Consider the following 27,475-nt stretch of genomic DNA (forward strand, 5'->3'; position numbering starts at 1 on the left):
TTACCTGTGCATATTGTTTTTTATATTAGTAAGCTTTTTATTATTTATTTTTAACTTTTTTTTTTAACATAGTCTTGTACCGGTGTCGTTATTATTACTGTGTTGTATACAGCTCTGGAAAAAAATTAACAGGTGACAGCAAAGTTATCAGTTTCTCTGATTTTGCTATTTATAGTTATCCGTTTATAGGTATACAAGTAAAATTGACTTTTTTTTTTTTAATTCTACTTCCATAAACAACTGACAATATTTCCAAATACAAATATGGTCAATTTTCGCATTGCAGAAAATGATAATTAGTCAAAATACCAAAGAAGGTCCAGGTATTTATTTATTTTTTTGGGCTGCAGTCGGTGCTCGACTGGTTAGCACATCCACCTCACAGTGCAGACGTTGTGGGTTTGAATCCGGCCCCGAACTTCCTGTGTGGAGTTTGCATGTTCTCCCCGTGCCTGCGTGGGTTTTCTCCGAGTACTCCGGTTTCCTCCCACATTCCAAAAACATGCATGGTAGGATAATCGAACACTCAAAATTGTCCCTAGGTATGATTGTGTGTGTGCAAATGTTTGTTTGTCTGTGTGTGCCCTGCGATTTGCTGGCAACCAATTCAGGGGCGTACCCCGCCTGCTGCCCGAAGACAGCTGGGATAGGCTCCAGCACCCCCGCGACCCTCGTGACGATCAAGCCGTTTGGATAACGGACGGATGGATGGATGTCTCTTCGTTTTTTCAAGAGCTGTATATACTTGAGTGTTTCTACGCTGTGCGTTCGTCATGACTACTGGCCACTTTTCCATTTCTATTGAGCAGCTGTAAGTGTCTTTCTCAAGGGCACCCTGCCATTGTCGCCGGGCGGGCCAAACACTTTCATTTAGGGGATTTTTCCTTGGCGTTGACCTCGTGACCTTCAAAGGCAATGAGCCGCTCTCCGCCGGCGAATGGTAACACTCGTCGTCTTCTCACCCGGACGTCTTTTTTTTTCTCCTGCGCCGGTTAGGAGCGTTCACGCACAGATCTCAGCCCTTAACCATAAGCCCCCGTATATGCAAATGAGTCCTTGTAATAGGCAGCGCGACAGGTTCGGGCCCCCGAGGGGGATCCGCGTGATCAAAGTGGATCTTCTCCCTGTTAAGTGACAGTGCGCTCGTCATGTGGATGTGGCCAGACTAGCACCACGCACGGGTACACTGACATTATAACAAGCTCCTTTTGGGAAATATAACATATATATAATGCAGTTGTGTTGCGAACGGACCAACTGCTTTACGTCTGTGTTGCGTTTGTCTCGTCAAATCCAAACATTACGACATCAACTGGAAAGTGATCAATGATTTGGCTTCCCTGTCAATCACTTTACCTGTAGGAGCCGTTTCTGAGAACTGTATGTTGCCCTTTACTTTACAAACGCAACAATCGACTGTGAAAAATACTGACAATCCTTGTAGATTTTCAGTCAATCAATATCCGTTATTTAGGGTTAAAAAAAAAACAAATGATTGAAAACAACTTTTCCAAGAATGACCTGGCCAAGACAGCAGCGCAAAGCCAAAATGGTCAAACCAAACATGCAAGACATAAAAATAAAATCGCACACATTAGAGTAAAACAATAATTGGTTTAGGTTGTTCAGTCACAAGATCCAGTTGAACATATTTTTTTTTGTCTTTTACAATTGCCTTGAATTCACCCAGAGATAAATGTCATTTCTAGTTCTTTTACTCATCATTCCAGGTGATTTAAACAATAATTTAAAATCCATTTAGGCCAGTTCAGTTCTGTGATGTCCGGATTTTTCTTTCCTGCAAAAAACTGACCAAGAATTTGGTTTATAGAGACTGTTTGTCAGGACGACTTCACATCTGTGTAGTATTTTTATTGCCAAACTCAAATAAGTAGTGTGCAGACTGAAACAGGCTCGATATTGCTTTCCTAAAGTTAATAAACTAAAATTAACTTTTTAACTCATTCACATTTTCAGACCTTCTTTTACCCTAATGTTTGAAAAAATGTGAAAAAAATATAAATTCCTGGGATTGAATGGCTAGACTGTGAAAAGACAAATAAATTCATCAAGGGCCGTGAATGAGTTAAGAAAGACATCCGTGAAGGTTTTGCTTACCTGTAGTCACCTGAACTGAGCAAATACGGCAAAGTCGGTCGAATGTGTTACAAGCGCTGAAAAATGCTTCACATCTGTACGCCATTTTTCATAGCAAACTCAAAACATCTACTGTATGAATGGAGAAACCCTTAAAGAAGTTGCTTTCCCATGCACGAATGAACTCATTATTTCGTTTTTTAAGCTGTTTCTGAGAGCTGCTTCATATTCTTTTCGTGACAAGCTCAAATATTGACCGCAAAGCCTGGAAAAAAATGCCTGATTTAGCTTCCCAGCGCTAATAAACTCATTCATTCACTGATTAAATTGTAACATGCTTTATTTTGCTTTACCAATAATTATACAAGCGCTGTTTCTGAGAGCTGCTCCACATCTGTGATCATTTACCAGATAAACGTAAGCGTGCTCGAAAATGTTGCTTTCCTCAAAATAACCGAATATGTAGCCGTATACGCAATATTTCTGCAAACTGCTTCATGTCTGCGTTACATTTCTCTTGCCAAACGGAAACATTTACGGAATCTCCTGAAACCTGCCGTCACAATATACTCTATAACGTGACACAGAACATAAGCATCAGCATGTTTTAGTTGACCCAGTCAAAGTTCGTAAAGGAACATGCAACACAGACAGGTTTCCCATGCGTCCTGGAAAACAATCATTGACCGATTTTCCAGTCATGGAAAACACATGGAAATTGAGGAAAAAGTCAAATCCCCTGGAAAAGCTTGAGCGGTCCTGGGAAATGATTTTCCTCCCATATGCTTCTCCCCGCCAATTGCTTTCAATGAATGGGCAACATCGAGCTGCGGCGATTTTCTCCAAGCGCCCCAAGTGATGTTACCAACCAGATTGCCGACTAACAGTTCTGCTGCCCAATGTTTTCATATAACTTTGCTGGAATGACCGACTTTTCAGACCCAAGTAAGGATTTGTTTTCTCCAAAGAATCGCTAAAACTATACGTCTTTCAGTTCAAGAGTGTTCCTTTAGTGCTGTCCATCAAGTGTGAGGTTTCTCTCGCTCGCTGTCTCCTGTGTTGAGTGACAGAGAGCTGTAGTGGGTGTTCCGTCACTTCCGGCTTTGCGCTCCGAGATGCCTCTGCTTTCGGTAGAGCCGCGGCGACCATGACGACGTCTTTGAGATAAACAGTGACGATTAACAGGGTAGTCTTACTCGGTGTCTCATACTTGCTACCGAGAAACGGAAAATCTGTCAATGAGAAAAACTTCGTTTGGAATTCGGCGCTGTTAAAACGCTGCGTGCAGAGCTCGGATTTTGTTTGCAGTTTTGAGCTAGTGTTACACCCCTGGGCTCGTCAACCTGGCTGTGGCAGTGCCATGGGCGTTTTTTCTATTTCTGTACAACACCTTTGATATACTTTCCTTCATGAATGCAATTTGTGATATAAAACTATTATGGGAATTTGGAGCTTTAGTCGTTATTTTCAAAGACGCCGCTATTATTCTGAACTGTACGTATATGTAACACCCCGCCCCCCCCCCCCCCTTTCCACTTTATGTGGCTTAATGGCCGTCGTTTCTCAGCGCTCGTGCCTCTCCCCGTTTCCATCACCTGCTCAGCTCAAGGCAACAGAGCTGGCTGTTTGTGTCACCGCCGAGTCTGTCGGCAGCTCACACATCTGCGCAAATTTCATCAGGATAATGAGGGCTCGGACACTCCGCCGAGGCCGAGACCTTCTCTCCCGGAGCATGCGTGTACTGTACAGTACATGCAAACGCATGGAGAAATCATCACCGTCAACATTGCAAAGACATGAGAGAGTAGTGGAAGTGAAAGTGTAAGCGTTCGGTTTCCTTGACTGGCAACGAGGAACATTTATAGTTACGTGTTGAAAAATATATGATTGTATGTATTTATCTTTCTGAATGTTCTGAGCACCTTTTTTGATGTCAGCGTCGTAGAATCGGCGCGATAGTTCCTCCTGACATTTATGAACGATAACCAGCACAATTCATAATAATGGGAATGTTGAAAAAGCCATGGTAATGGGGTCATGCAATTGCGAGTGTTAAGTCATCATTAGGAGAAGTCAAGAAAAAAGTCAAATTGTACTTTTTTGCATGGAAAAAAATATGACTTCTTGTTATATATTTGCAAACGTTTCTGTCATATAATTTACATTTTTGTTAACACTTAGTTTTTCAACGTGGCCCAAATGTTTTATTATCTCCATGTTGGAACAACCGGGACTCAAAATAAGTCACAAAGTGAATATTGTGGGATGTCATATAATGAAAGGAAGTTGTCATTTTCCCATATGAGTTGTACAACTAATTTTCTTCTTTTTAGTGCATCCCTTTTCTGCATTTGTAGAACTGATCAAAATGATGCAAAATAAGCCACAAACTCAAGAAAGTTGAAGTGATTAGCGGTTGTGTCATGAAATGTTTTTTTCCCCATTAATAAATGTACTTTTTGGAATTTTTAATGTGGCCCTCTTAGTGATACGCATAATCAAAATAACCAGAATGACCCTGAAAAAAGCCACAAAATCAGAAAATTTTAAGTGAATACAGTGTTTTATCTATCCATCAATTATCCAAACCGCTTATCAACCATGAAATGAAATTATGATTCCCCCCTTACTATTTTACTTGTGTTTTTTCTTTGAATTGCAACTCTATTACTCATTTCACATCATCAACATGACCAAAATGACCTGAAATGAATCACAAAGTCAGGAAATTTGGAGAAATACAATGTCATATCATGAAATGAAACGCAATTAGGGCTTTCAAAGTTTTGGACCTGGAGACTGGGGGGGTAGTGGATCCGCTTCACTTATTGACGTACAAGTATAACTTAGCTGTTTGGTGATGGAGCGTCGCCTCCTTGAGTGAAAATGCACCTTTGGGAGGGAGGCACTTTTCTCTTCAGACTCTGGGCTACAACCTCTCTCGCCACCGTCACGTTCTATCTCCGCCTTTGGTCGGCATGGAAACAAAAGCTCCTCTCGGCCTTGACCCAGAAGTACTGTACAAGCTGTAGCTCATTAGCACGGGACGGGATCACCCCCTCAGTAAGTCAAAAATAGTTTCAAGTGTGCTGGTCTTGGATTTTGTTGACAAACGCGCATAACAGACACTTTTCAGTTGTGAAAAAAAACCGCCATAACATGACTTGCCTTAATGAGAGTCAATACCGAAGCCGTGCAGGTGTACCTAATAAAGCGCCGCCATCCGAATCCGAGATCGCAGTAATATTACCATCCATCCTTCCTTCCATCCAAGTGCTCCAGGCCTCTTTGATACGAGGCGGGAACATGAAAAATTCAGCAAAGGCGCTTTGAGCGAGCGAGGCGCCGCCCCACGCTCCTCTGAAACGTTGCCGTGTTGTGACAATGATGAACACAGAGACGTCAGAGCACGACAACGCTGCCGCGTTAGGCCGTCATAAAAGTGATTAGCGCACCGTGTAACCATCATGTAAGGGGAACGCAATGCTACGGTTTTCGTGGCCGTCCCTCTAATATCGACGTTCTCAAACCGCGAGCCGTAGCTTGGGGGTCCGCAAAATAATTTGCGATGAATGATTATGTTGTATCGTTTTAAAAAAAGTGCATAGCTACGTACTGTACGGGGAACGGCTCTCCAATAAAACTAACAGAATGAATTGATTCCTCCTCCCTACTTTGGCTTTGAACCAATCAAAACCTCAACTATACTTGTGGTGTATTGTCACATCAATCTGATATTCTTCCCTGAATATTCTTATTATTTTTTGCAACACAGGCGTATTGCTAAAGTTGTAGTCCTTTCTTTCCCGAACAAATGGTGCATTTTTCAAGAATTTCTCTATTTTGTAGAGAATGAAGGCAACCTCAGTAATAAAAGGTGTAATGTTACAAGGAAGTTTTTAATGCACTTGTAAAAATATTGATTTATCTTGGAAAAAAAAATCAGTATTATACTTGTAAGATTATAATTTTTTTCATCTTGACAAAATGTCTTTGATTTGTAAAGGGCGCAACTTTATTTCTCTCAACATCACATTCTAAAAATGTGTTGTTTTTTTTTTTAATCGTAACACTTTGACTTTCCTTGGAAAAAATCTCTCCTCCATCATTAGTCCCCGGACCCAAAAAGTTAGAGAACCTCTGGTCTTGACCGTGCGCCGACCCCATATGAAATAAACATCTCCCTTATATCGACGCCTCCCTTTTGCCCTCAGACAAACAGAAAAAACAGTCGAAACTTTAATCATCTAAGTTCATGGATGCTGTCGTTCACGCGCGGACATTTAAAGACATTCAGTGCAGGGCCCATTTGAACATGGTTGCTAATCAAAACAGCAGCACCTACTGCAGCACATATACAGGGCTTGTGATGCAGACCAGATAACTTCCTTTCCCCTTGACATAATCGATTCGATGTAGATAATGTTGATTGACTCGAGATTCAAATTTGTCAGTCGGTGTGAATGTGAGTTTGAGTACTTATTTTTCTTACGATGAATTTCTCAAAGTTTTTTTTAAACTAGTATATTAATAATAAAGCTAAATATTTGCCGGCCTTTTGAATTTTGTGGGTTGATCCACTGTTTTAGTTCCAGCTTAACTCGTTGGTAATGTTGGCATAAGACGTATTTTACCGGTTTACTTACCCGATTCTGACTTGGGTGTGGTACCAGGCACTCTGTCTGAGCCAAAGTTCGAGGCAGCGTTGGAAGGTCGGTATCAACTCTATTCCATGTGTCCGGAGGTGTTTTGTTCATATTTGAATTGCAGCCTCCTTTGCACGATATTATTTTATGTGCATCGTTGCGCGCTACGCACAAACATTTCCTATTGGTTGTTCTTCATTCGTTTCCAGCCGCAGTGTGTATTGTTGCGTGCCGCCCGCACACATTTCCTGTCGGTCCTTCTTCATTCGTATTTGCCGTCTTCCTACGCACGGCGAACTAGGCATCAGAATTTAGCGCGGATCAAATCTGAACGATTCCAGGAGAACCGAAATGGATGGATGGATTCCAATTAATCTCCAGTGAAAATGACTTTAGTGTGAATTGTGGTCAGCATGTCTGGTTCGCAGTCGAGAGTTTGAATCTCCAGCTTATTCCCCCATTCCCAAAACATGCATGTTAGGTTAAATGGAGACTCTAAATTTTCCATAGGTGCGAATCTGAATGGTAGTTTGTCTTGAGGTGGCATCAGCGGGACTTTAGGGACGCATATAAGGCTGCTGCTAAGCAGCTTTTTTCATCAAAACACGCATCTAATTGCGTCGGTATTCAAACGTGTCACCGGCAGCGTGCGAGATCTAGAGAGCGAGCGAGCGAGCGAGAGAGAGAGAGAGAGAGAGAGAGAAAGAGAGAGAGGGGTGGTCTAGGGCCTCCTCTTCCTCCACCGTTTGGCCGAAAGGTCAGATGGGCTATTTCCAAAATGCCCCGCGGTGAAAATCAATGGGCAAATCGCGGAGCTCGCTTCCTGTGTGTTGTCGCCGTGTCTGTGCATTTGGCCAGAGAAAGTCTTTGGGGAGGGGGGACGGGGGGAGGAGGGTGCGAAGGCCAGTGGAGATACATCATCGTGTCGGCGGCACGAGACGCGTCGCGACCGCAGATTCATCATCGCCGCGTCTGCAGGCTGCTCGTGGACACAGGAAACCAGAGAAAGGTGTTGGGGGTGGGGGCGGGGGGCGGGGGGTCAGCAAGAATAGGTGAGAAAGAGAGAAACACAATATAATGATGTAAAAACAATAATAAAAAAGGTCTATTAGCTGAAAAACTCACTTATTTGCACCTATGCTTGTATTTTAGTATTTCTATAAAGTTAAATTCCCGCCCGAACTCCCTTCTCCTAAGGTGCTTCGAAATTGCTTTGTCATCATTATTCATAGGACCACATCCCTTCGACATATTTAAAAGCTTGCCAAATGTTGCAGACGTTTGGTAGGGGTACCTTTAAAGTTTGATCGGAAAGCACCCCTCTCAGAATTTTGAATTCATCCCCGGTGTTCCAATAAAACAAATGAACAATTATACAAACCAATTTCTTTTCCTTATCTTAGCTTATGCTGTTGGGCCCATTCGTAGCTTTGATATCGTCGCTGTCCCGTGAAAAACACGCACGTCCAATTTTGGGAATTTTTAAAAAACGTTCACGTTAATGGAACTTATACTGTGTTTCAAAGAAATGTATTTGTATTTGTTTAAACATTTTCTTGTTTTGTACCCAAAAATGAATGACCGTGGGGGTCACCATTTCAATTATTACCAAAATAATTGTGATGAATATTTTTTTTCACAATCCAGCAGCCCTACATCTGACATTTTGTGGAATTCACTTGTTAAAATGACCTTCTCCCCTCATTACACTTTGACTTCATCATTTTCTGACTTCATCTGGGGAAAAATAAGACTTTAGTCTCATAGCATTCAAACTTTTTCTTGACAAAATATGAATTTGTTGGTCTAACGTGACTTTTTCCCTCCAAAAAAGGTGATTGATCTTTTAAATTCCCATTTAATTGGATTATGAGGAGTGGGGTGAGATATTATCCACTGTAAGGGGGGGGGGGGGGGGTCCCCTGGACCCGGATGGTTTGAGAGCCCCTTCGTAGAATTGCTCCAGAGCTCTCTGAAATGGAAATAATCGGCATAAAAGCATGTTATAATGTCTTTTATGTTTTGTCATTTTCATAACAGGCGGTCTAAGGATTGTACAAAAGGTTGAACGTAACAAGGTGTTGTGCGAAAGCCAACAGTGAGCCCACTCACACACCAAGGTGCTCATCACTGATGGCTCAGTGCACGGAGAGTCCATCCTCCTCTCTATTCTTTTTCGCCCAAAGTCATTCCTGTGTGTGAGACTCTCTCTCTCTCTCTCTCTCTCTCTCTCTCTGAGGCCTTTGTCGGAATAATTCTCCTCAAGTGTTATCTTCCCCGAGGCGCCCCGGCGATTCCTTTTGTCCATTTTGAATCACCAGCGAGGCTTGAAATGCCTTGAACCTCCACCGCCGAGTTAATTTCTGGCCCGGCTCAACTTTTGGACCTTTCATTTCGCCCTGCTGTTTATATGTTAGAGTCTTCAAATTGGCACTGTTATTACCGTGACATATGCCCGGCATTAACATATTTAACCTTGTTGCACACGTAACGAACAGGCGAAGGTTTATTTATTTATTTATTTATATTTTTGGGTAAATCTGCGCGGTGTTCCTCATTTGGCCCGGCATCCTCCGCAAATGACCAGGTCAGCGCAATCCCGGACCGGATCCCACCCACGCCAGCGGCCCCCGTCGGGCAATTGGCCTCGCTCCTCTAGAGGCAGCAGGCTCCAGCGTGTCAAAGGACTACACGTTGTTGGCCCGTGGTTTTTTTTTTTTTTTTTTTTTTTTTTGTTCTTCTTTGTATTAAGCCGGTTATATGCGCAAGTTCATAGGCTCTCCTCCTCTGGCCCGGCAGAAAACTGCTCGGCGCTCTCGCTCCCGCTAGGCACGCCTGGGGCAGGAAGGCCCAAACGCCGGCTCTCCTCCTCCTCAATCCTCAATCCTCCTCCTCCTCATTCTCTGCGCTGACTCTCAAAGAGAATTCCCGTTGTTTTGGATGGATCATATATTCTGGCCTCATGGATACAGTGCCATGATATTTCCCCCCTTCTATGATCCCGCCCCCCCCCCCCCCCTCATTTTAATGCTTGAAGGGGAGTCAAGCCAAAACATTTTCTGTATAATAATATGTTCTATGCGCCTCCTTCTCAAAACCTGGCATTTTTTTGATTAATATTTCATTTGTGGAATAGGAGTTAAGCAGTAAAATCCACCCGTTTTTTGTCATGTCAGGGGGCGGCCATTTTGCCAATTGCTGTCGACCGAAAATGACATCACAGTTGCTCAGGGCTCAGCTAACGACCAGTCATGGCTCGGCTTCAGAAAACAGGTGAGCCTTGCGCTCACCTCAACCGAGAAAGGAATCCATCAAATGATTCCGTTCAGTACAGTCAGCCAAAAGATTTGTTGAAACAAATCCTTTGCAAACGACACAACGCTATTTGAAAGCCGTCTCCCGCTCTGCTCAACAAAAAGAAAACGAGATTTTTTTTTTTTTTTCCTTCTGTCTCTCCGTGCGGCCTGGTACCAGATCACTTGCGGCCCGGTTTCCTGTCCGTGGCCCGGCGGTTGGGGGACACCTGCCCTAGGTGCCTCAAAGAACTTAAGTTGGGGCGCTTGTAACTTGGCCAAGGTCCCACTATAATTGAATCATCATTGCAGTGCTCCTGAAAAGCACAGCTTCTTTGTTTTTTTTGTTGCTTTGTTGTCATCTTGTGGTCTTGAACTTGATTTTTTTTTTTTTCCTCTTTATTTTCCTTCTTCACCTCAAGTCATGTTGTAAGAACCAGAAGAAGGGGAAAAAAAAAAAACAAAAAAAAACACAACACCCTTCTTCTGGCTTCTTTTAAAACGCTACCTTTGGTGTTCCGGTGTGTGTGTTTTGCTCTATTACAAAAGTGCTGTAATGAGAAGGAAAACAAGGAGATTTTTCTCTTTCTGTTGCCTCAGAGGGAGAAAGCGACACGTCTCCTCGCCTGTGAGCTTCACTTTTGTCTTTGCGGCGTTCCAAGCGCTCCTTGGGAAGCGCGAGCGACGGGGGAATTGGGTGCGCCCAAGCCACGCTGATGGCGAGGTGCCGGGGACGCCTTTCAATTAAGAAAAAAGGGGGCTGCGTTCACCTTGCAAATCACCCACCCCCGCACCCCCCATGGAATTCTGACCTCACACCAACTCTTGTCCCATCTTTGCTTTGTGGTTGAATCCCAAGGTGTCGTCACTGCGGGCGTCCATACGGGGGAAGGAAGGACAAGAGCGCGCCGGCATCGGGCCTGCGTGTTTCCATTAGATTGTCATGTTGGGCTAATTAGAGAGCGGCAACATGATTCACCTTGTTAATTAGGAGCGCTTGCACACCACGTGCCCACCCGGGGGGCCACATAGAGAGAGAGAGAGAGAGAGAGAGAGAGAGAGGCTCAGAGGCTGCTTAGTTGCCCGCTCGCCCCCTATGAAGATATCCCCCCTTTCTCATCTACCTCCCTCTTCTTTTTTTTTTTTGATTTCAAAATGAATAAATCATTGGCGGCGTCCTCTCTCCACGAGCGCGAATGTGTGAGTTTTCATCTTTCCTGGATGCAAATTAGACGTGATCAATAGAAGGAGAGAGAGAGGTTGGTTGGGGTGGAGGGGGGGTTGGTGTTGAGCATTGAATCTGAGGAAAAAAAAGTGGGGGGGGGAGGCTGACTGCTCGACGACGCAGCGAAGAGACGACGGCGAAGGACATTTAAAGTGGGAAATTCTCCTTACATCAGCGATAATTGTAATGATCTCGGAATGGGCTGAACACCTCCCTCTCGGTGCCTTGGCAGGTCATGCAAATGTTAGTCGAAACAGTCCTTGCTGGGGCGCACGCGTGCCGATAATCGGGCTGATTTTGAGACGGATTCCCTCCCTTCCGGTCAAAGCCGTCGAATGGCTCTAAAGATTATCCCGTGGCGCGGGACCGATCCCCTGTAGCACCACACCCGTGCTGCCTCTTGCAGGTCAGTTGCTCCGATTACCGGGCTGATTTTAACACTGATTTTTCCTTCCCGGTCAAAGTCAGGAAGGTCTCAATTGTCAGATGCCGCTAAAAGATTATCCTTACCGATTTATCCTGTGGTGTGGTGGGATACATCCCGTTTCACAGGGGTGTCATCAAAGTTGGGTGAACTCGTCGATAATCAGGCCGATCAAAGTCAACGATAAGAGCACACTTTTTCTTCCTCATCATATACGGGGGTCTGACACGTTTTAAAAATCAGCTAAGATGCACCCCAAAATATTGCACGCCCTGATGCAGGTTGCCAGAGGTTGAGCTGCACTGCGTTTGTTTTCAGTTTAGACGTGTGGCACTTCCTGGCCCTTACTTGATATGTCCCGTGTGGGAAATCTCTAGCCATTGATAAGGCCTTATGTCTCTCTCTCTCTCTCTCTGCCTGTCTTTAAATAATAACATTAACATAAAATATTTACATTTGACATCATTATCCAATAACAACAATACTACTTCTACTACTACTTACTACCACTACTAATACTACTACTATTAATAATAATAATAATTCATTTATACAGCATTCTTCCAAGGATCCAAATAGATATAAAAACAATAATACTACAATAAACGCCTATTACTTGTATTTCATATGGCTTAATAATAATAATTCAACAAACAAACAAACAAAAAAAAAACCTATATTCTAAAACTACTGATTCACCAAAGCTGCCGTGACGTTCATCGACCTGACAGCAGATCCACAACATGTTATAGCTTGTAAATAAGCCCTGCTCAGACTTTATTTCCCTTTTTCTACCTGTGAACTTTAGAGTTGATTCCATGCCAGCAATGTCCTCCCGGGCGCCGCATATTCTTATTGGAGGTGTTACTTTCACACCAAGACTTGCGTTTGTATGCGAAACAAGAAGACGAGATGGAAGGAAGGAAGTGCAGTTCCACAATGCAGAAAAGTAGACAAAGTGCAAAGGTGACTTAAAATGCACCAAGCTATCTGCTGCGTCTTGTTGGGAAAAAAAAAAAATAAAGAAGTAAATTGGGGGCCGTGTAGGGTCCGGTCAGCCTTTGATGGCGCCGTCTTCCGCCGGAGCTTTCTTTTTGCTCCCGTTCGCAGCCCCGCAGCCGCTTGTGACGTCAAGCAGAGCATGTTGTGCTCCGCCAAGGACATCTGTCTGTAAGCGTCTGGGCGGCCGCGAGCCTCCCCTCGGGCCACTGGGGGGGGGGGGGGGGGGAGTGAAGAAGGGATAGATGGAAGGAGAGGGGGAGAGGAAAGGCTTTGTTAAAAACAGTCAAAGACGGAGAAGGGCAGGTTGGCCATCATGGCGAGCCAAACAGACGTCTTCATGTGTTTTTGGCACGCTTGCTTCCATTTTGTTCATTTTGTTGTTTCCATATGTCAGAACGTTCAAAGCGTTCAAAATCTGAAGGAACATTGGGGTAAAAGAGACATAAGATGCATTTTTTTTCCTGTAATTTAAAGCAGACTTTAATGCATTTTGTCACAAAATAAAGGGAGCACATTATGCTTTTTTTTTTTTCACAATTTAAGCGACGTACATTTTCTCACACAATTTAAACAAGACAAAATGTATTTTTCCCACCAATTCATGTGAGAAATATTGAAGAAGACATTCGATACATTTCCCCCCCCACAATTTTAAAGAGATTCCTCGTGTATTTTTGTCACAGTTTAAAGGTCAACTCGTGACTTTCTCAATCTCCTTATGGTTGTCATCAATAACCAAACAAATGTGTGTTTTGTTCTTGACCATACAAAAGCACGTTTTGGGGCATTAAGTCATAATATCAGAGCATATTGACATAACCACTAATAAAAATGAGATGCGTGGAAAGCGCTCATAGGGCTTTCATTTGTTATATGACTCATTATGACTCAATTTGGGTTGTCACAAACTGACATTTAGGGGTATGAAGACCAGTGATGCGTTGCTCCCTAAAATGAACCGTTTCACCGATTGACATGAAATCCGGTGTATCTCTCTATCATCACGAAAAAGTCTCAGGACCACATGCCAGAAAACAAATGTTGCCATTTTGGTTTGAAGCAGCCACTTTTGTCGAGTCCCGCGTGATGAGTGGTGTACTTGGTTGGCGTTTCGGTGAGCTCACAGTCAACGGCCGACAAATACACGAGTCCATCGCAGAATCAGGCAAACGCAGTGGCGGTTACTCGAAGCTCTTTCCAAGCGAGATTGATTGTGAAAAATGTTTTTACACATGCTGACCTTTTGTTGATAATTTGACTTTACAAGTCGCCGTCCCCGCGCTTCAAAAGGGCACGGCTGGAATCGCTGCTATTTAAGACCCCTTTGCAAACACAGATACAATATATATATTTTTCATTTTTGTGTGCCGCCTTGAATGGAATTTGCGATTGTATGCATCCTGCCAGCTGTCGACAGGAATCTCTGTGCAAAACTTTACTGTTTTTATTTGGATTTGCTTGCGTTAAAGATTGGGGATTTTACCGATTTTTTTTTTTAATTAATTTTTTTTATTGTATGCATTATATTACAACATTCAGTAAAATGTACCATGATTTTGCAGTGAAAGAACGTTGAGATTACCGATTGACACATTGAAACATATTTAAACAATTCAACTTGAAGATTTTTGATCATGAATTCATTCACTGCCATTGACGAATTGACTTGTCTTATCACAGTCCAGCCATTCAAACCCAGGAGGTTATTTGTATTTTTTTCAAATTTCTTTCAAACGTTAGGGTAAAAGAGGGTCTGAAAATGTCTGGCAGTGAATGAGTTAAAGCACTTTACTGCATTGTAGTGCAATTTTGAACACCCATCATTAAAAAAAATAAAAATATATCATTCATGGTTGCGCAGGTAATTTTGTTGCATTCTTTTGAAAGCATGTTACTAAAATTATACATTTTTGGGTAGTTTTTTGTGTGCAGAAAAAGAGCATAACATTTTTCATGTTTTTGAAAACAATACAAAATGGTATCTTTAGGGAAATGTGGTTGATTCAGATAGGAAGACATAACTCAACTATAGGGACAAATGTCCAATGAGAAGTGAGATGAGTTTGAAAAGTAAAAAAAAAAACCAAATCTTTCGGGGCAATTTCATCAATGTATGATGGAATATGACAAAAAGAAAGTTACCAGTCTCAGAATCGGTGCACTGAGGCTTTCTTGGGATTGCTTCCCAGTATTACCCCCCCCAAACCAGCAACAGCAATTTCACCAATCCAGATCAAATTTGGTGTACACATCTATCATGACAGGATGCACAAAAAAAGTCTCAACAACCCATGTCTGAAAACAAACGGGAAGTCAGACACTTTGGATTCAAGTGGACATTTTGGGCAAATTCCTTGTTACTGGTGTTCTTTGACTTAAACTGATGCTCAGTCGCCACCAAATCTACATACAGTATACGTGGCAGATAAATGTTCTTGACGTAACCATTACAATACAATTCTAATAGCATTATGAGAAAGAAAAAAAATGTTTCCAACTGTGGCTACAATCCACCGTCTGAATAAGGTGGACCGGGCGCGACGGCACCAGATTGAAATCTGAAATACGTCTCCCAGCGCCGTCAGTGACTGGAAGCTTAGACGGGATGGAGGGCTTGCAGATGGCAAAAAGGAGGTCTTCATTTATCGCACGGTCATAAATCTGAAAACGCAGGCGGTTGCTGTGGGCGCTGGGAGCACATGCCTGGTGCCAACTGCCAGGCAGGAGTGCCGGCATCCTGGTGCCATGACTAAGATAGTCCTCTCTCTCTCTCTCTCTCTCTCTCTCTCTCTCGCCCCCTCCCTCCCTTGTTAGAGGTCCACCCGCTCATGCAATCATCCATCCAATCATCCATTCATTCCTTCTGTCATCCATCCACCCATCCTTTCATGTAGCCATCCACCCAATTAGCCACCCATCGCTTCAGTTACCCACCCATTCATTTTTACAGTAAAGTATATATTAGGGATGCTCCGATCGATCGGGCACCGGTAATGATCGTCCGATTTTCGTGAAGCATGACGTGATCGGCATATTCGCTCAAAGCCTTTTATTGCCGATCAAAGAATCCGATCACCCGCAGCTCATGCGGTGTGCTGTGTGTGGTTTGCGTCTTGTAATGTATGCCATGAAAAGATAACTCGCGTGGCCACAAGTTTCAACACAACCAACTTAATCCGACATTTTAAGGACAAGCAATTGGAAGACTACGGTGAGTTTACGAGGCTCGCTGCATCGGCGCAGCAGCAACAATGAAACGGCAGCTAAGGCAGCCCATGCTGACCAACTCAAACCCATATCAGCGCGACAGGCAAAAGGCAACGCAAATAACCAGGAAAATAATGATATTTATCGGACTTGATGACCAACTATTCTCGGCGGTGGAAGACACCGGATTCCGCCGTCTGCTCGCCCGCTTGGAGCCTCGCTAGCTACGTGCTGGCGGGACGCAAATACTTCACAGACGTAGCCCCACCAGAGAGTGTATTGTCGCATCGAAGGTTTCCTTAGAGAAAGCCTATTATCCTGTTTAAGTTTTACAAGTGTTAAATGGAGCTCGGATGTCAGTCCTGTGTCGATGTTGAGTCTAACAAGGGAGTTACTGCTTTTAATGACAATGTTCGAACGAGGTATATGTATTCCAAAATGTGTTATGCACTTTTCTCGTTGACAAATGCACAAGATAGTTTGTCTATGCACAAGACAAGAAACCAAGTTCCTGAGTCGTTTCAATTTAGGAACTCATTGAATAGTTTATTCGAGTGAAGCCTGCATGTGACTATTTTTTCTACTTTGATTATATTCTGAACCATGCAATGTTTAAGTGGAATGTTATTTATTTGACTTTTTGGATAATTAAATATTTTGAGACTGCTGATTCTTTTGATCTGTTAAAAATTGTGTTACTAAAAGCTGTTTTTTCAATTATCTTTGTGACTAAGTAATTGTTTTATTGTGCCAGGCACGGTTTTGTATTTCTTCATGCTTTTGAAAATATATACAGATTTTTGTCAAAATTACAGCAATAATATTGCTGTTTTTTTTCCGATAATATTGCATAATAGCAGTCACCATAAATAAATATAAATATAAATAAATATACAGATATTCCATGTGATCGGTATCGGCCGATCTCACTCATGCACAATCGATATCGGTATCGGTGTCATAAAACCTAATCGGAACATCCCTAGTATATATACAGTGGTACCTCTACTTCCGAAATTAATTGGTTCTGGAAGAAATTTCTTAAGTAGAAAATGTTCTAAGTAGAGACGTGTTTTCCATATAAATGCCCTAATCCGTTCCAAGCCCCCCAATATTCAGACATAAATGTTTTATAAAGCATAAATATGCATCAAAACATGCAACAAATACATGTTACAATTACATTATTGCGCAATAAATGAGAGTTGTGCAAAATGTAAAAAACAAAGAATAGAGTAAAGAGCAAAAATGATAGACACATGCGGTAGAGGTCCCTCGTAGCCAATGGGATGCCAGGAAGATGCTAGGCTAGCCAATGGCAGAGCAGCTATGAGAATGTTGCGTTCAGGAAACGCCGGAGCTGCGACGAGTGGCAGCCCATATTGTTTTTTTACCTTTTCGTGTCGTGAAATTTCTTTCGTAACAAGAGTCAATATTTTCCTGTTGAGGCGTTTCGTAACTTGAACACTTCGTATGAAGATACGTTCGTAAGTAGAGGTACCACTGTATATCCATCCATCCATCAAAAGCCATCTAGAGGGTAGTGTGAGCACTCTTTAAATTGACCCCACAGTCCACTGCCATTAGTTAAATCCATACTACAGCCTTGGTCAGTTTTTGACCTTTTATCAGTGGATTTTTGGCAAAATGGTTTGTTGTGTGGCTGTAGGCTGTTCTTCCACTAGTTCCGTAGAAGGCATGTGGATGTTTTTTTTTTGTTGTTTTTGTTTTGGTCTTGATGATAGTAACATGTTTCTCCTATAGTTCACTAAATAGCCATGATGATAATCTCCACTTAACATAAAAGCGGAGTAAAAATATGGCGTCAGGAATGTCAGCGTCCAGACATCCCTATGTACTGCTTTGTCATAAATTTTCCACCATTTATCCAGCTCAGAGTTGAATGTCACGCAAGAACTGGGAAAACATGCCCCAATTCAAATACATTTGACTGCGAATCGGACGTGCCAATCCCAACACCACTGTGCTGTCCAATTTTTTTTTTTTTTTTAAAGAGTATATTTATTTATACACCTAAACTTGTTTTGTAAAAACAATTTTTTTGTGATTTTCTGCCGGTCTTCACCGCTGCCATTATTCCGCCCTGACGTTGTGTTGTCAGTGCGTTTGAATTTCTCAACAGTTCCGCCGTGCTAAATGTGAAGTGGCAACACCCTAAAGGCCAGGCCTCGCCGGCGGGCTTCCAAGGGAGAAATATCACAGGCAACTGCATGCACATTTTAGATCCCACTTGGTACACCAAAGCAACCTTTTCCACGGACCCCAGCATCTGCAAGTAAATTCCCCCCCCACACCCCTCCACGCCCACCACCTTCTCCCAATCTGATCAGACGACGTGTGCCCGGCCAAACACATGCTGGGAGATAACATAAAAGAACATGGGAGACATGAAAGCGCACATTGATTGTCCCTGTTCGCCTCAGCCCCAGCGGGCAGGCACATAGGCAGGCTGGTGGGTACGCATCCCCCCAGTGCTGTGGCCAAGTTAGATACAAGAGGCACGTGTGTGCGTGTATGCGTGTGTTTGCATGCTACACCCACTGTACCACCGCCTCGGGCCCTCACACATCCGACCAATGGAAAGGGCGGCTTCTAGCCACGCTGGGCTCCCCCCCCCCCGCAGGCCCGCGGCTAGACGTGACATTACTTCGGGCGGTGCCCGCACCCCCAGCCGATCCCCTATGTCTCCCCTAAATGCACCCGCCGCAATGCTGACCATGGGATTGAACCCGCCTCCTCGCACATGCGCACAAACGTATTCTCAGTCTCCATGTTTTGGGGAAATTCAGTCCCCAGAGCAAGTTTGACTTTAGCCACATGAAATTTGTCATACGTACACCCACAAAAAAACGTTCGAGATGCCATGGCTGGAAAGACACAATAATTTTTCCATTTTGGTTTGAAATGATTTGTTTTGTGTACTATGGCCATTTCCAGAAGATTTTGTGCTATCAAAACAAAACAAAAAAGACAAAAATTGAATCCAGTTTAGCCATATGAATTTTGGTAGACATGTCTTTTATAAGTAGGCTGATCAAAAAGCGTCAAGCCCGAAGAGACACAGGAAATCTGCCATTTTGTTTTCAAACAAGTCAGTATGGACATTTTGGCTTTGAAATTGTCTATATTTTTGCCATTAATAAAAAAAAATCAGCCCAGAAATGAGTTTCAATGAATTTTGGCAGGCATGTCTATCATGAGTAGACATAAAAAAAAAATGTCTCAGAAAGCCATACACAAAAAGACAAAGGAAGTCGGCCAGTTGGGTTTAAAACGAGTCATGAGTATGGGTATTTTGGCCATTTTCAGATAACATTGATGAGTTCAGGGTGTACCCCACCTCTCGCCCACAAGTCAACTGGGATAGGGTCCGGCACCCTGCCAGGATAACCAGTACAGACATTGAAAGATGGATGGATTTCTACCTTAAAAAAAAAAAAAAAGATTCATCCCTTGAAGCCAGTTTCCCAGTTATTTTTTGCTGTGTACGATTCTCATGAGTAGACCCACAAAACACTCTCAGCAAGCCCTGCATGAAGGACGGAAATAGGCCATTTTGTTTGGAAACGAATCATTTTGTCCATGTCCATCCAAGACATGGTGCGATTGTTACCGAAAAATAGAATCGAAAATAGAACAGCAACAATATAAACGAAAATATCAATGTCTGTTTGCGTTCAAACGTACAAATGGCATCAAGTTATCCCTTGAGTGCTACAGTTCGCATTTTATGTACACTTTATATGTATTTATTTTTTAAAATATATTGACGTGTGTGCTTTTGTTTTCTAAAATTCTTTAGATGCAGCAACAAGAACTGGCCCAGATGAGGCAGCGGGACGCTAACCTAACGGCACTAGCGGCTATCGGACCCCGCAAAAAACGCAAGGTGGACTCGCCGGGGGCCACCCCATCAGGGACTGAGGTAAGAACATAGCCGCTTTTCAATCCTGAATCGAAAGGACATTTCAACTCGTCGTTTCTCTTAGAAACATAAGAAAATGCCCAAGCAAGAAATTAATTGAGGACTGTAACTCGGAATTAACACATTATAGTATATCATAGCAAACCCCGCACATGAAGCTTGTTATGTATGCCCCCTCGGGGCTGTGAGTTGTACAGGGATGACATTAAAGCAATTTGGAGGGATGCTGCGAGCATGCGAGCGATGCTGTCGCAGAGCTAAAATGCTAAAGAGTGAAAAAAAAATGTAGAACTACACGCAGTGACTCTGGGTAATAGACAAGGTCTCAAAATTATGGAAAATTTCAACATTGGAAACACTCCACGGGAATGAACACGAATTTAAGGAAAAATAAAGAGGAATAAATAAAAAAAACAATTGAAAGTTGCCTCTCAAGTGGGAACTTTAACTTTTTTCCGAAAAGCATTTCTGACACTTTTCCGAGTGCCGTGGACAATCAAGTCCCGTCAGCCTATACGCAAAGAGCCGAAAAATACTTCAATAGGTGCGAAGTGGCAAGGCAGCTTTATTTATATAGCACATTCCATACACAAGACAACTCAATGTGCTTCAAAGATGTATTTTTCAGAGAAAACGGCATATTCACCTATTGGGGCGTTCCCGTGCTCTGCTGTCCTTTACAAAACGCTACAAGATGATGCCAAAGCTCTGTTGACATGTGAAAGTAGTGCAGTAATTGATGCCAATGATGTACAGTATGTTGAAGGCATACAGCTCGACTGAGAGAAAAGCCTTGTACTTTGTATGTCAGCGAGGAGTTAAGGTAAGCCTGGGTTGTTAGTGGAAGTTAAGGGGAGTCTTTGTGCATCTGCATGAACATGCTCACTTTCACATTTTTTCCTCAATCAAATCAACTCTATGCCATTTATTTTTATGGGTATTGTTTGACGAGTTTAAAATGATATGACGTTGTTTTGTGATTGTTGTTTGATTTAAAGTCGAATTTGAATTTCAAAGTATAAAACAATACAAGGGAATATGCCGACATATTATTTTAACATTTTATAATGTTTAATCAAGCCAAAAGCCTGCATACGCTCTATAGTTTTAGTGTGTGGATGTACCTATAAGGGGCGTGGCCTATCATGTGATATCAGGAGCTGGAGTCATTTGGGTTGGCCGGTTGTGAATATTTTCATTTTGTATGTGAGTATTTGACTGATTGTCCTGTTCAATAAACAGTGACCGTGGCTCTCCTTTCCCAAATGCAAGGGCATTAAAGTAGCCTTCCTTAATTGCTTCATCCTTTTTTTTCTCCACGTCACTCGGGTGGCAAGTGGGCGGGATTGCGTTTGGCGACTCACCAATGGACGAGTGTTCAACGTAGTCCCTAATGCGATGCTTTCATGGCGGTAATAAACAAAAGCGCAGACTTGAGTGTCATATTCCGGGTCATACGTGAAGTCATGCGTGGCTGCTGCCGCTGCTCGGCAAAGTCGCGTTTTCCCTTCGGGCGCTCCGCGGGAACATTTGAGATTCCACATATTCCGCCCGTACGTCTGATTCATCTCAAACGAGGCCGAGTTTTGAATGCGAAATCGGACATTTAAATAACCGGCTCGTATCGAGCCGCCGCGTTGTCTCGGCATGCCGGGCTTTAGTAAATGTGGCCAGTAAAAAGGCATAAATAATAAAATAAAAGCATTACTTCTGCTCCTTGAGCGCAGTGCCGAGCTCTTTCACAATGTTTTAGCCTGATGGGTATTAGCCTGCGACCTTCTGCTGCAGTCCAAAAAAAAAAAAAAAAAAAAAAAAAGAAAAGAAAGCTGCTTTCCTAAATGCACTTATACAGCATAAACATGAATATACATTGTTCGTTTTTGTTTTTGTTTTTTTGTTAAATTTCCTGTTCATGTTTAATTAGAGCGGCATAAGCACAGTCCTCTGGAGTGTTTGCAGAGAAGGAAGAGGGGGGGGGGGGGGGATCTTAACTTATTTTCACTTGGATTTCACCTCCTCACATTTCTTCATTTCACATGGGCTGCGAGAGCCGGCGGCGTTCTCTTTCCTTTCTCCAGAGCAAAGTGAATGTGACTTTTCTAAGGGGGTCACAGGATGCCTGCAGGCCTGTGGGTGTTACTGGACTGTTGCCTGCTCTCAGCTTCACTGAGGGGCTTGTCATAGATTTCATCTCCACAGAAATGAGCCGGGGGCTGCTCCCGTGGCCAGGAGCGCAGGCAGGCGGGCGGGCGGGCGGGCAGCCCGACGTTGCGGAGGGCCCACGCTGATTATTTCCCTCTGACATCGCATCCTGAGCTTTTCCGCATGAATCCCAGACAAAGGCGGCCCTTCACTGCCATGCCAGTGCTTAAATTACAAGCCGGATAATGGCGTTGTTGAGATCCTGCTCCCGCAATACTATCCCAGCCCTCCCCGTTTGCTCATTTCCTCACCTCTGTGACACAATTCAGGTGGCACTGTTGAGCTTCCTTGTTTTAAGTCGAGGACCCAGTGTTGGGAAGGTACTTAAGTTGAGTTTTCAGATATCTGCACTTTACTTGAGTATGACTTTTTCTGCAGAATAAAACAGATAGCAGCAACTCGAAAGAATGTGAACCACGAAAGCATGAACAGATTCAGAGAAGCAAGATATTCCACATCCATGGCCTTATTTTAGAGTTGTTGTTGTCGTCCAAGAAGAATTTGTGGTGCATGCATTGTGTCTTGTGCCAAAATAAAAACAACCTTCTGGTCTGAAAAACCAAATACAGTGGATACAAAAAGTCTACACACTCCTGTGACCCCACGTTTAGTTACCTTCTACTGTGTTCCTGTTCTAAGTATCCATCGTAATGACATTTTGATTTGGGATTTGATTTTAGAGCATAACGATCTGGTATTGGACGTACAGTATTGATATTTCACTACTGGTCCACACATCGATAGTCAGTTCACAAACAAAGCTATGGATCACGTTGTTTTGATAGCATGGAAGTTTGCTTCTGAGTACGAACACTACGCAAGTTAAAGAGGAAAGTCAACCCAAACATATTTTTTTCAAGAATATGTTCTAGGCAGGCCCACTAGTTGAAACAAGGCATTGTGATTAATATTGTGTTTGTGGTATATGAGTTAAGCTGCAAAATCCAGCCGTTTTTAGCCTTCTCGGGGGGCGGCTATTTTGTCACTTCTGTCGACTGAAAATGACATCACAGATGCTCAGCGCTCAGGTAACGACCAATCATGGCTCAGTTTCAGAAAACAGATGAGCGGTGATTGGTCGTTACCTGAGCGCTGAGCATCTGTGATGTCATTTTCAGTCGGCAGAAGTGACAAAATGGCCGCCCCTAGAGATGGCTAAAAACGGCTGGATTAACTCTTATTGCGTAAACGCAATATTTATCACAATGCCGTGTTTCAACTAGTGGGCCTGCATAGAACATAAAAGAAAAATATGTTTGGGTTGACTTCCCCCTTAATCAAAGAGTGAAACTACTTTGTGTCAAGATTTTATTTGTCCAAGTTATTTGAACGGGTATTGTATATAATTATTAATAAAACGTCTTTTTTTTTTTTTAACTTTAGTACCTTTCAGAGTCTGTACTTTTCAACTTTTTACTCAAGTAAAGGAGTTGAATCAGTACTTTCACCAGAGTCTTTTTGACACAAGTATGTCTACTATTTAAGTAGTGTGCATACTTTTGCAACCTCTGCTGACCGCCAAGGGCTGTGAAACCCAGTCAAGACTGCGAGTGTCTGCAAACCGGGACGGAACAAAGGGGGCCTTACAGGACTCCGCAGGGAGGATTAGCTGCCAGGACCCAGCGGTGGATCTCAGTTGGGGGTCGCTCAGTAGTCCCCCCGCCAACCGTCCTGCAGCCTCAACCCCCTAATCAGCACTCGTGGCTTTTGAAGTCGGGCATAAAAAGTCGAGGGTGAAGCACCTTGAGGAAGAAGGAGGGATTTAGTGGAGTGACAAAGGGGCAGCCGAGGGTCGACGGAAAGTTAACCCAACCTTTTGTATGCACTACGACAGGGTGTTGCTCCAAGTCTGTCTTCAAAGGTCCAAATGTGGGGCGCCATGCTTGCGTGCATGTTGTTGATGCATCGGCCTTGCATTCACAGATTCTGGGCTGGAATCTTGACTCTGCATGTTGTCCCTGTACTTGTGTGGAGGAGTTTTTTTTTTTTTTTTTTTTTTTTACTCTTGCTTCCTCCCGTATCAATAAAAATGCATGTTAGTTGATTTTTCATAGCTGTGAATGTTTGTTTGTCTACATATGCCTGTGATTGACTGGAGACCAGTCCAGGGTTTACCCCTCGCCCGTTGCCCAAAGTCAGCTGGGATAGGGATGGGGCCAAGAGATGATGTGGGAAATACTGTTGCTAACTTTTGCATCATAGGAATTATTTGAATGACTAGAACTGAGAGACTTGGGTGCACGGGCACAGGCACAGTTTACATATCGTTGGTGTCACTGGTGCTGGCAGGCTAAAAGGCGCAATAACTGACCAGGATTCTACCTTTGGCCGTAATGTGATGCGGGACTCTTGTTAAGGTAAGCCATTTTCAACTAAAAAGAAAAAAAATGTTTCCGTACTTAGCTCTTTCGCTTCCAGCCCTCCCTGATGACATGGATATTTGACATCTATCGTAGTCTACGGCCTGCTGCCGGAGTTTTGCGTTTTCACTGAAAAAACTCCGGGGACGTGTGGATGATAGGGCTCACCGCAGGCTTATATCCGGCGTTTTCAAAAACCCCGGCTACGTGTAGGCAGGGCCTGAGACTTATCATCCAGCCTCCGTTTGTAACACGGAGGGTCTTGTTTGTTGATGCTAAAATGGCGTTTCCGAGGCGCCCTACCGAATGTCTTGCATTTTACCTTCTTCCTTTGAGGCCGAAGATCAAAACAAGCGAGGCAATAGAGTGAGAAGGGTGGTTGCGGGGGGGGAAGCACAAGGAAAACGGATGCCCTTTCCTCCAGCTAAATTAACAGGAATCATGTGGAAAACAATCTGAGTCGCCAATGAAGAAAAGGGGGAGTGGAGTGGAGGGGGGGGGGGAACCATTAAAATGAGCCCCGAGCTATGGACTGCACCCAATATCACTAAAGCTGCACTCACTACAGATGTGGAGGCTGGCTTACAGGCAAAACCACGCTCTGTTCTATAGCTACAATTAAAATCAACCTCGCTGCCAAAAGTGGGAGGGGCGGGTGGTATTGGGAGTGGGGGGGGGGGGGGGTTAGAAAGGCAGACATGGAACATCAAAGACAGATTGAAATGTGTAGTCAGTAATAAGAGTGGTCTCCCAGCCCCCCGAGGTCCTCCACGGTCCCCCTTGTTAATGAGAAATTTTGACCTCTGGTTTGTAAGTTAAACTTGTAATCTCGGTTAATGAAGTAAATCAATCCCAACTCTGGAGTGTCTCTCTTTCTTTCCACCAGCCTCTCGCCACTGTCCCTCCATCTTTTGCCCTTCTTCTTGGGGTCTTCCGCCAGACAAACAGGAAGCTAACAGAGCGCCAGGGTTTTCCGGAGCTGGAGGGAGGCAGAGAGGGCGCGAGTGAAGCGCTCGGACCAGCCCGGGCGGGATGTTTTGTTAAGGGGGCCGGTCGAGTGAAAGCGAGAGGGGTTAAACGCCGTTGTTAAGTGGGCTCCCCTCCCACCGCCTCGATGTCTTTACTCCCTGTTGGGGGTTTGGGGCTTTGGTGGATGATGTCATGCCCACTGCCTTCCTCCTGCTCGCCTCTAATGTACAAGGATGGCTTTCGAACGAACCCCTTGTCATTGTGGCGTATTGACACAAATATTGACCCCAGCTTGAGTGGTTAACACATCCGCTTCACGGCTCTGATGTTGCTCCTGCTTAAATTGGCCAAAGGTGTGAATGTTGAGTTGCAAGCCAATTTGCGGGGCACATATCATACAGCAGGGTTTTTTTTTCCTCCTCCATTTTCCATTTTCAGAAATCAGAAAAGGAGTTATCCCTTTATTCATGTTGTTTTGGAACGGATTTTGAGAAGTCATTTTTTCCTTTCTGTTTTGTTTTGAATGAACAAATACACTGATTCAAACTCCAGACAGCAAGGCCCGTGCTGAAATTCGAACCCCAAATCTCTGTGAGGTTGACGTACCAACAACTTCACTACCGTGTCGCTTGGTGAAAATCCATCCATCCATTATCGATACCGCTTATCCTCACAAGGGTCACGGGCGTGCTGGAGCCTATCCCAGCTGTCTTAGCAGTAGGCGGGGTGCACCCCAAATTGGTCGCCAGACAATCGCAGGGCACACAGAGACAAACAACACAATGTTCAATTAACCTACCATGCATGTTTTTGGAATGTGGAAAGAAACCGGAGTGCCCGGAGAAAGCCCACGAAGGCACGGGGAGAACATGCAAACTCCACACAGGAAGGACGGAACCCAGATTCGAACCTACGACCTCTGTACTGTGAGGCGGACGTGCTCACCAGCTGAACGCCTTGGTGAAAATCACTTTGTGAAATGTCTTTGTCTGGTAACTACGTCAGTGCTGTTATTACTCCTGTAAAAAAAAACAAAAAAACAGCACAGTACTGTATCATGAGACAGTAATGAAGCCTAGTCATTCCTGTGTGAATCCCCCCACAGCCCACCGCTTCCACTTAAACATGATTAAAAGCGGCTTCACCGAGAGGCTGGCTATCAGTTTCATAAAGTCAAGAAGATTGTGATATTAGTTTGACTCGGCTTCTCAAGGCTATTACTTGTTTGTAGCGAAGACCGACAAAAGGCTTTTGCGATGCTCGCAGGGCCTGCCTGGCTGCGTGCCAGGAGCGTTAACTCGCTGCCCTTTGCCCACTTCCCAGTGCACGGCGGAGCGCAGGTTAGAACACTTAGAATGCAGCATTGAATGGTATATACAGTACACGATTGTTTTCATCATGTATCATCCGCTGTTAAGATCAGTAATATTAATTCCCCAACTATATTGCATTTTTATTTTTTTTAAATGAGAGAAGTGCTTTGCGGGGTAGTTCAGTCCTGACCTTAGCCAAGGTCATTCATCAGCACTAAATTGTCCATCCATATTCCCGATTAGTTTTTTTCACCGAAGGGGAATTTGTATTTGTGGACTTGTCTGCTGCATGCGCCACATACATCGATCTACTTGCTCACTGTGTAAAGTGTGATTCAGCCGCTTGGTGAATAATTGTTACATTCACCAGTGAAAATACAACCTGTGCTGTCCGCATGGGGCCTCGAGTGTGCTGAGCACTTCGCTCACTTTTCCAGACGTGGGTCTCGATGAGTCGCCGCTGTCTCAGCTCCACCCCTGTTCGTCATCTCAACGCAAATCACACTTAGCATTAGCTTCGCGGGAGACCTTCGCGTTTGCATGCGACAGGTGCGGTGTGCCTCAAAGCCGCCTTATTTCCATCACACTTTACACTAGGTTAGTGTAAAGATGGAAAATGCTGACTTAAGCAGGCCTCTTTCATGCCTAGTTTCTGCTAAAGTGGCCACAGCGGTAGGTATACTGTAGCATCGATCCTGCTTTGGTTTTTACACAGAACCCAGGAAAGACAGGATATTTGGCACTACCTCACAGTGACACAACATCCCGCAGTCAGATAATAAATTCACGTC

General features: G+C 43.7%; 1 protein-coding gene across 5 annotated transcripts in view; it reads left to right on the top strand.

Annotated features, from left to right (window-relative positions):
• Positions 1-27,475, top strand: part of LOC147149614 (transcription initiation factor TFIID subunit 4) — an 89,233-nt gene that overhangs the window by 40,077 nt on the left and 21,681 nt on the right. For all 5 annotated transcript variants that reach the window (XM_086025154.1, XM_086025155.1, XM_086025156.1 and 2 more), the window contains one exon: positions 19,718-19,840. In XM_086025154.1, the coding sequence (XP_085881280.1) occupies positions 19,718-19,840 (123 nt within the window). The remainder of the gene's footprint in view (positions 1-19,717; positions 19,841-27,475) is intronic.

Source organism: Filicampus tigris, chromosome 3 (assembly GCF_054856515.1).
Source record: "Filicampus tigris isolate MCC_2025a chromosome 3, RoL_Ftig_1.0, whole genome shotgun sequence".
NCBI classification, from domain to species: Eukaryota; Metazoa; Chordata; class Actinopteri; order Syngnathiformes; family Syngnathidae; genus Filicampus; species Filicampus tigris.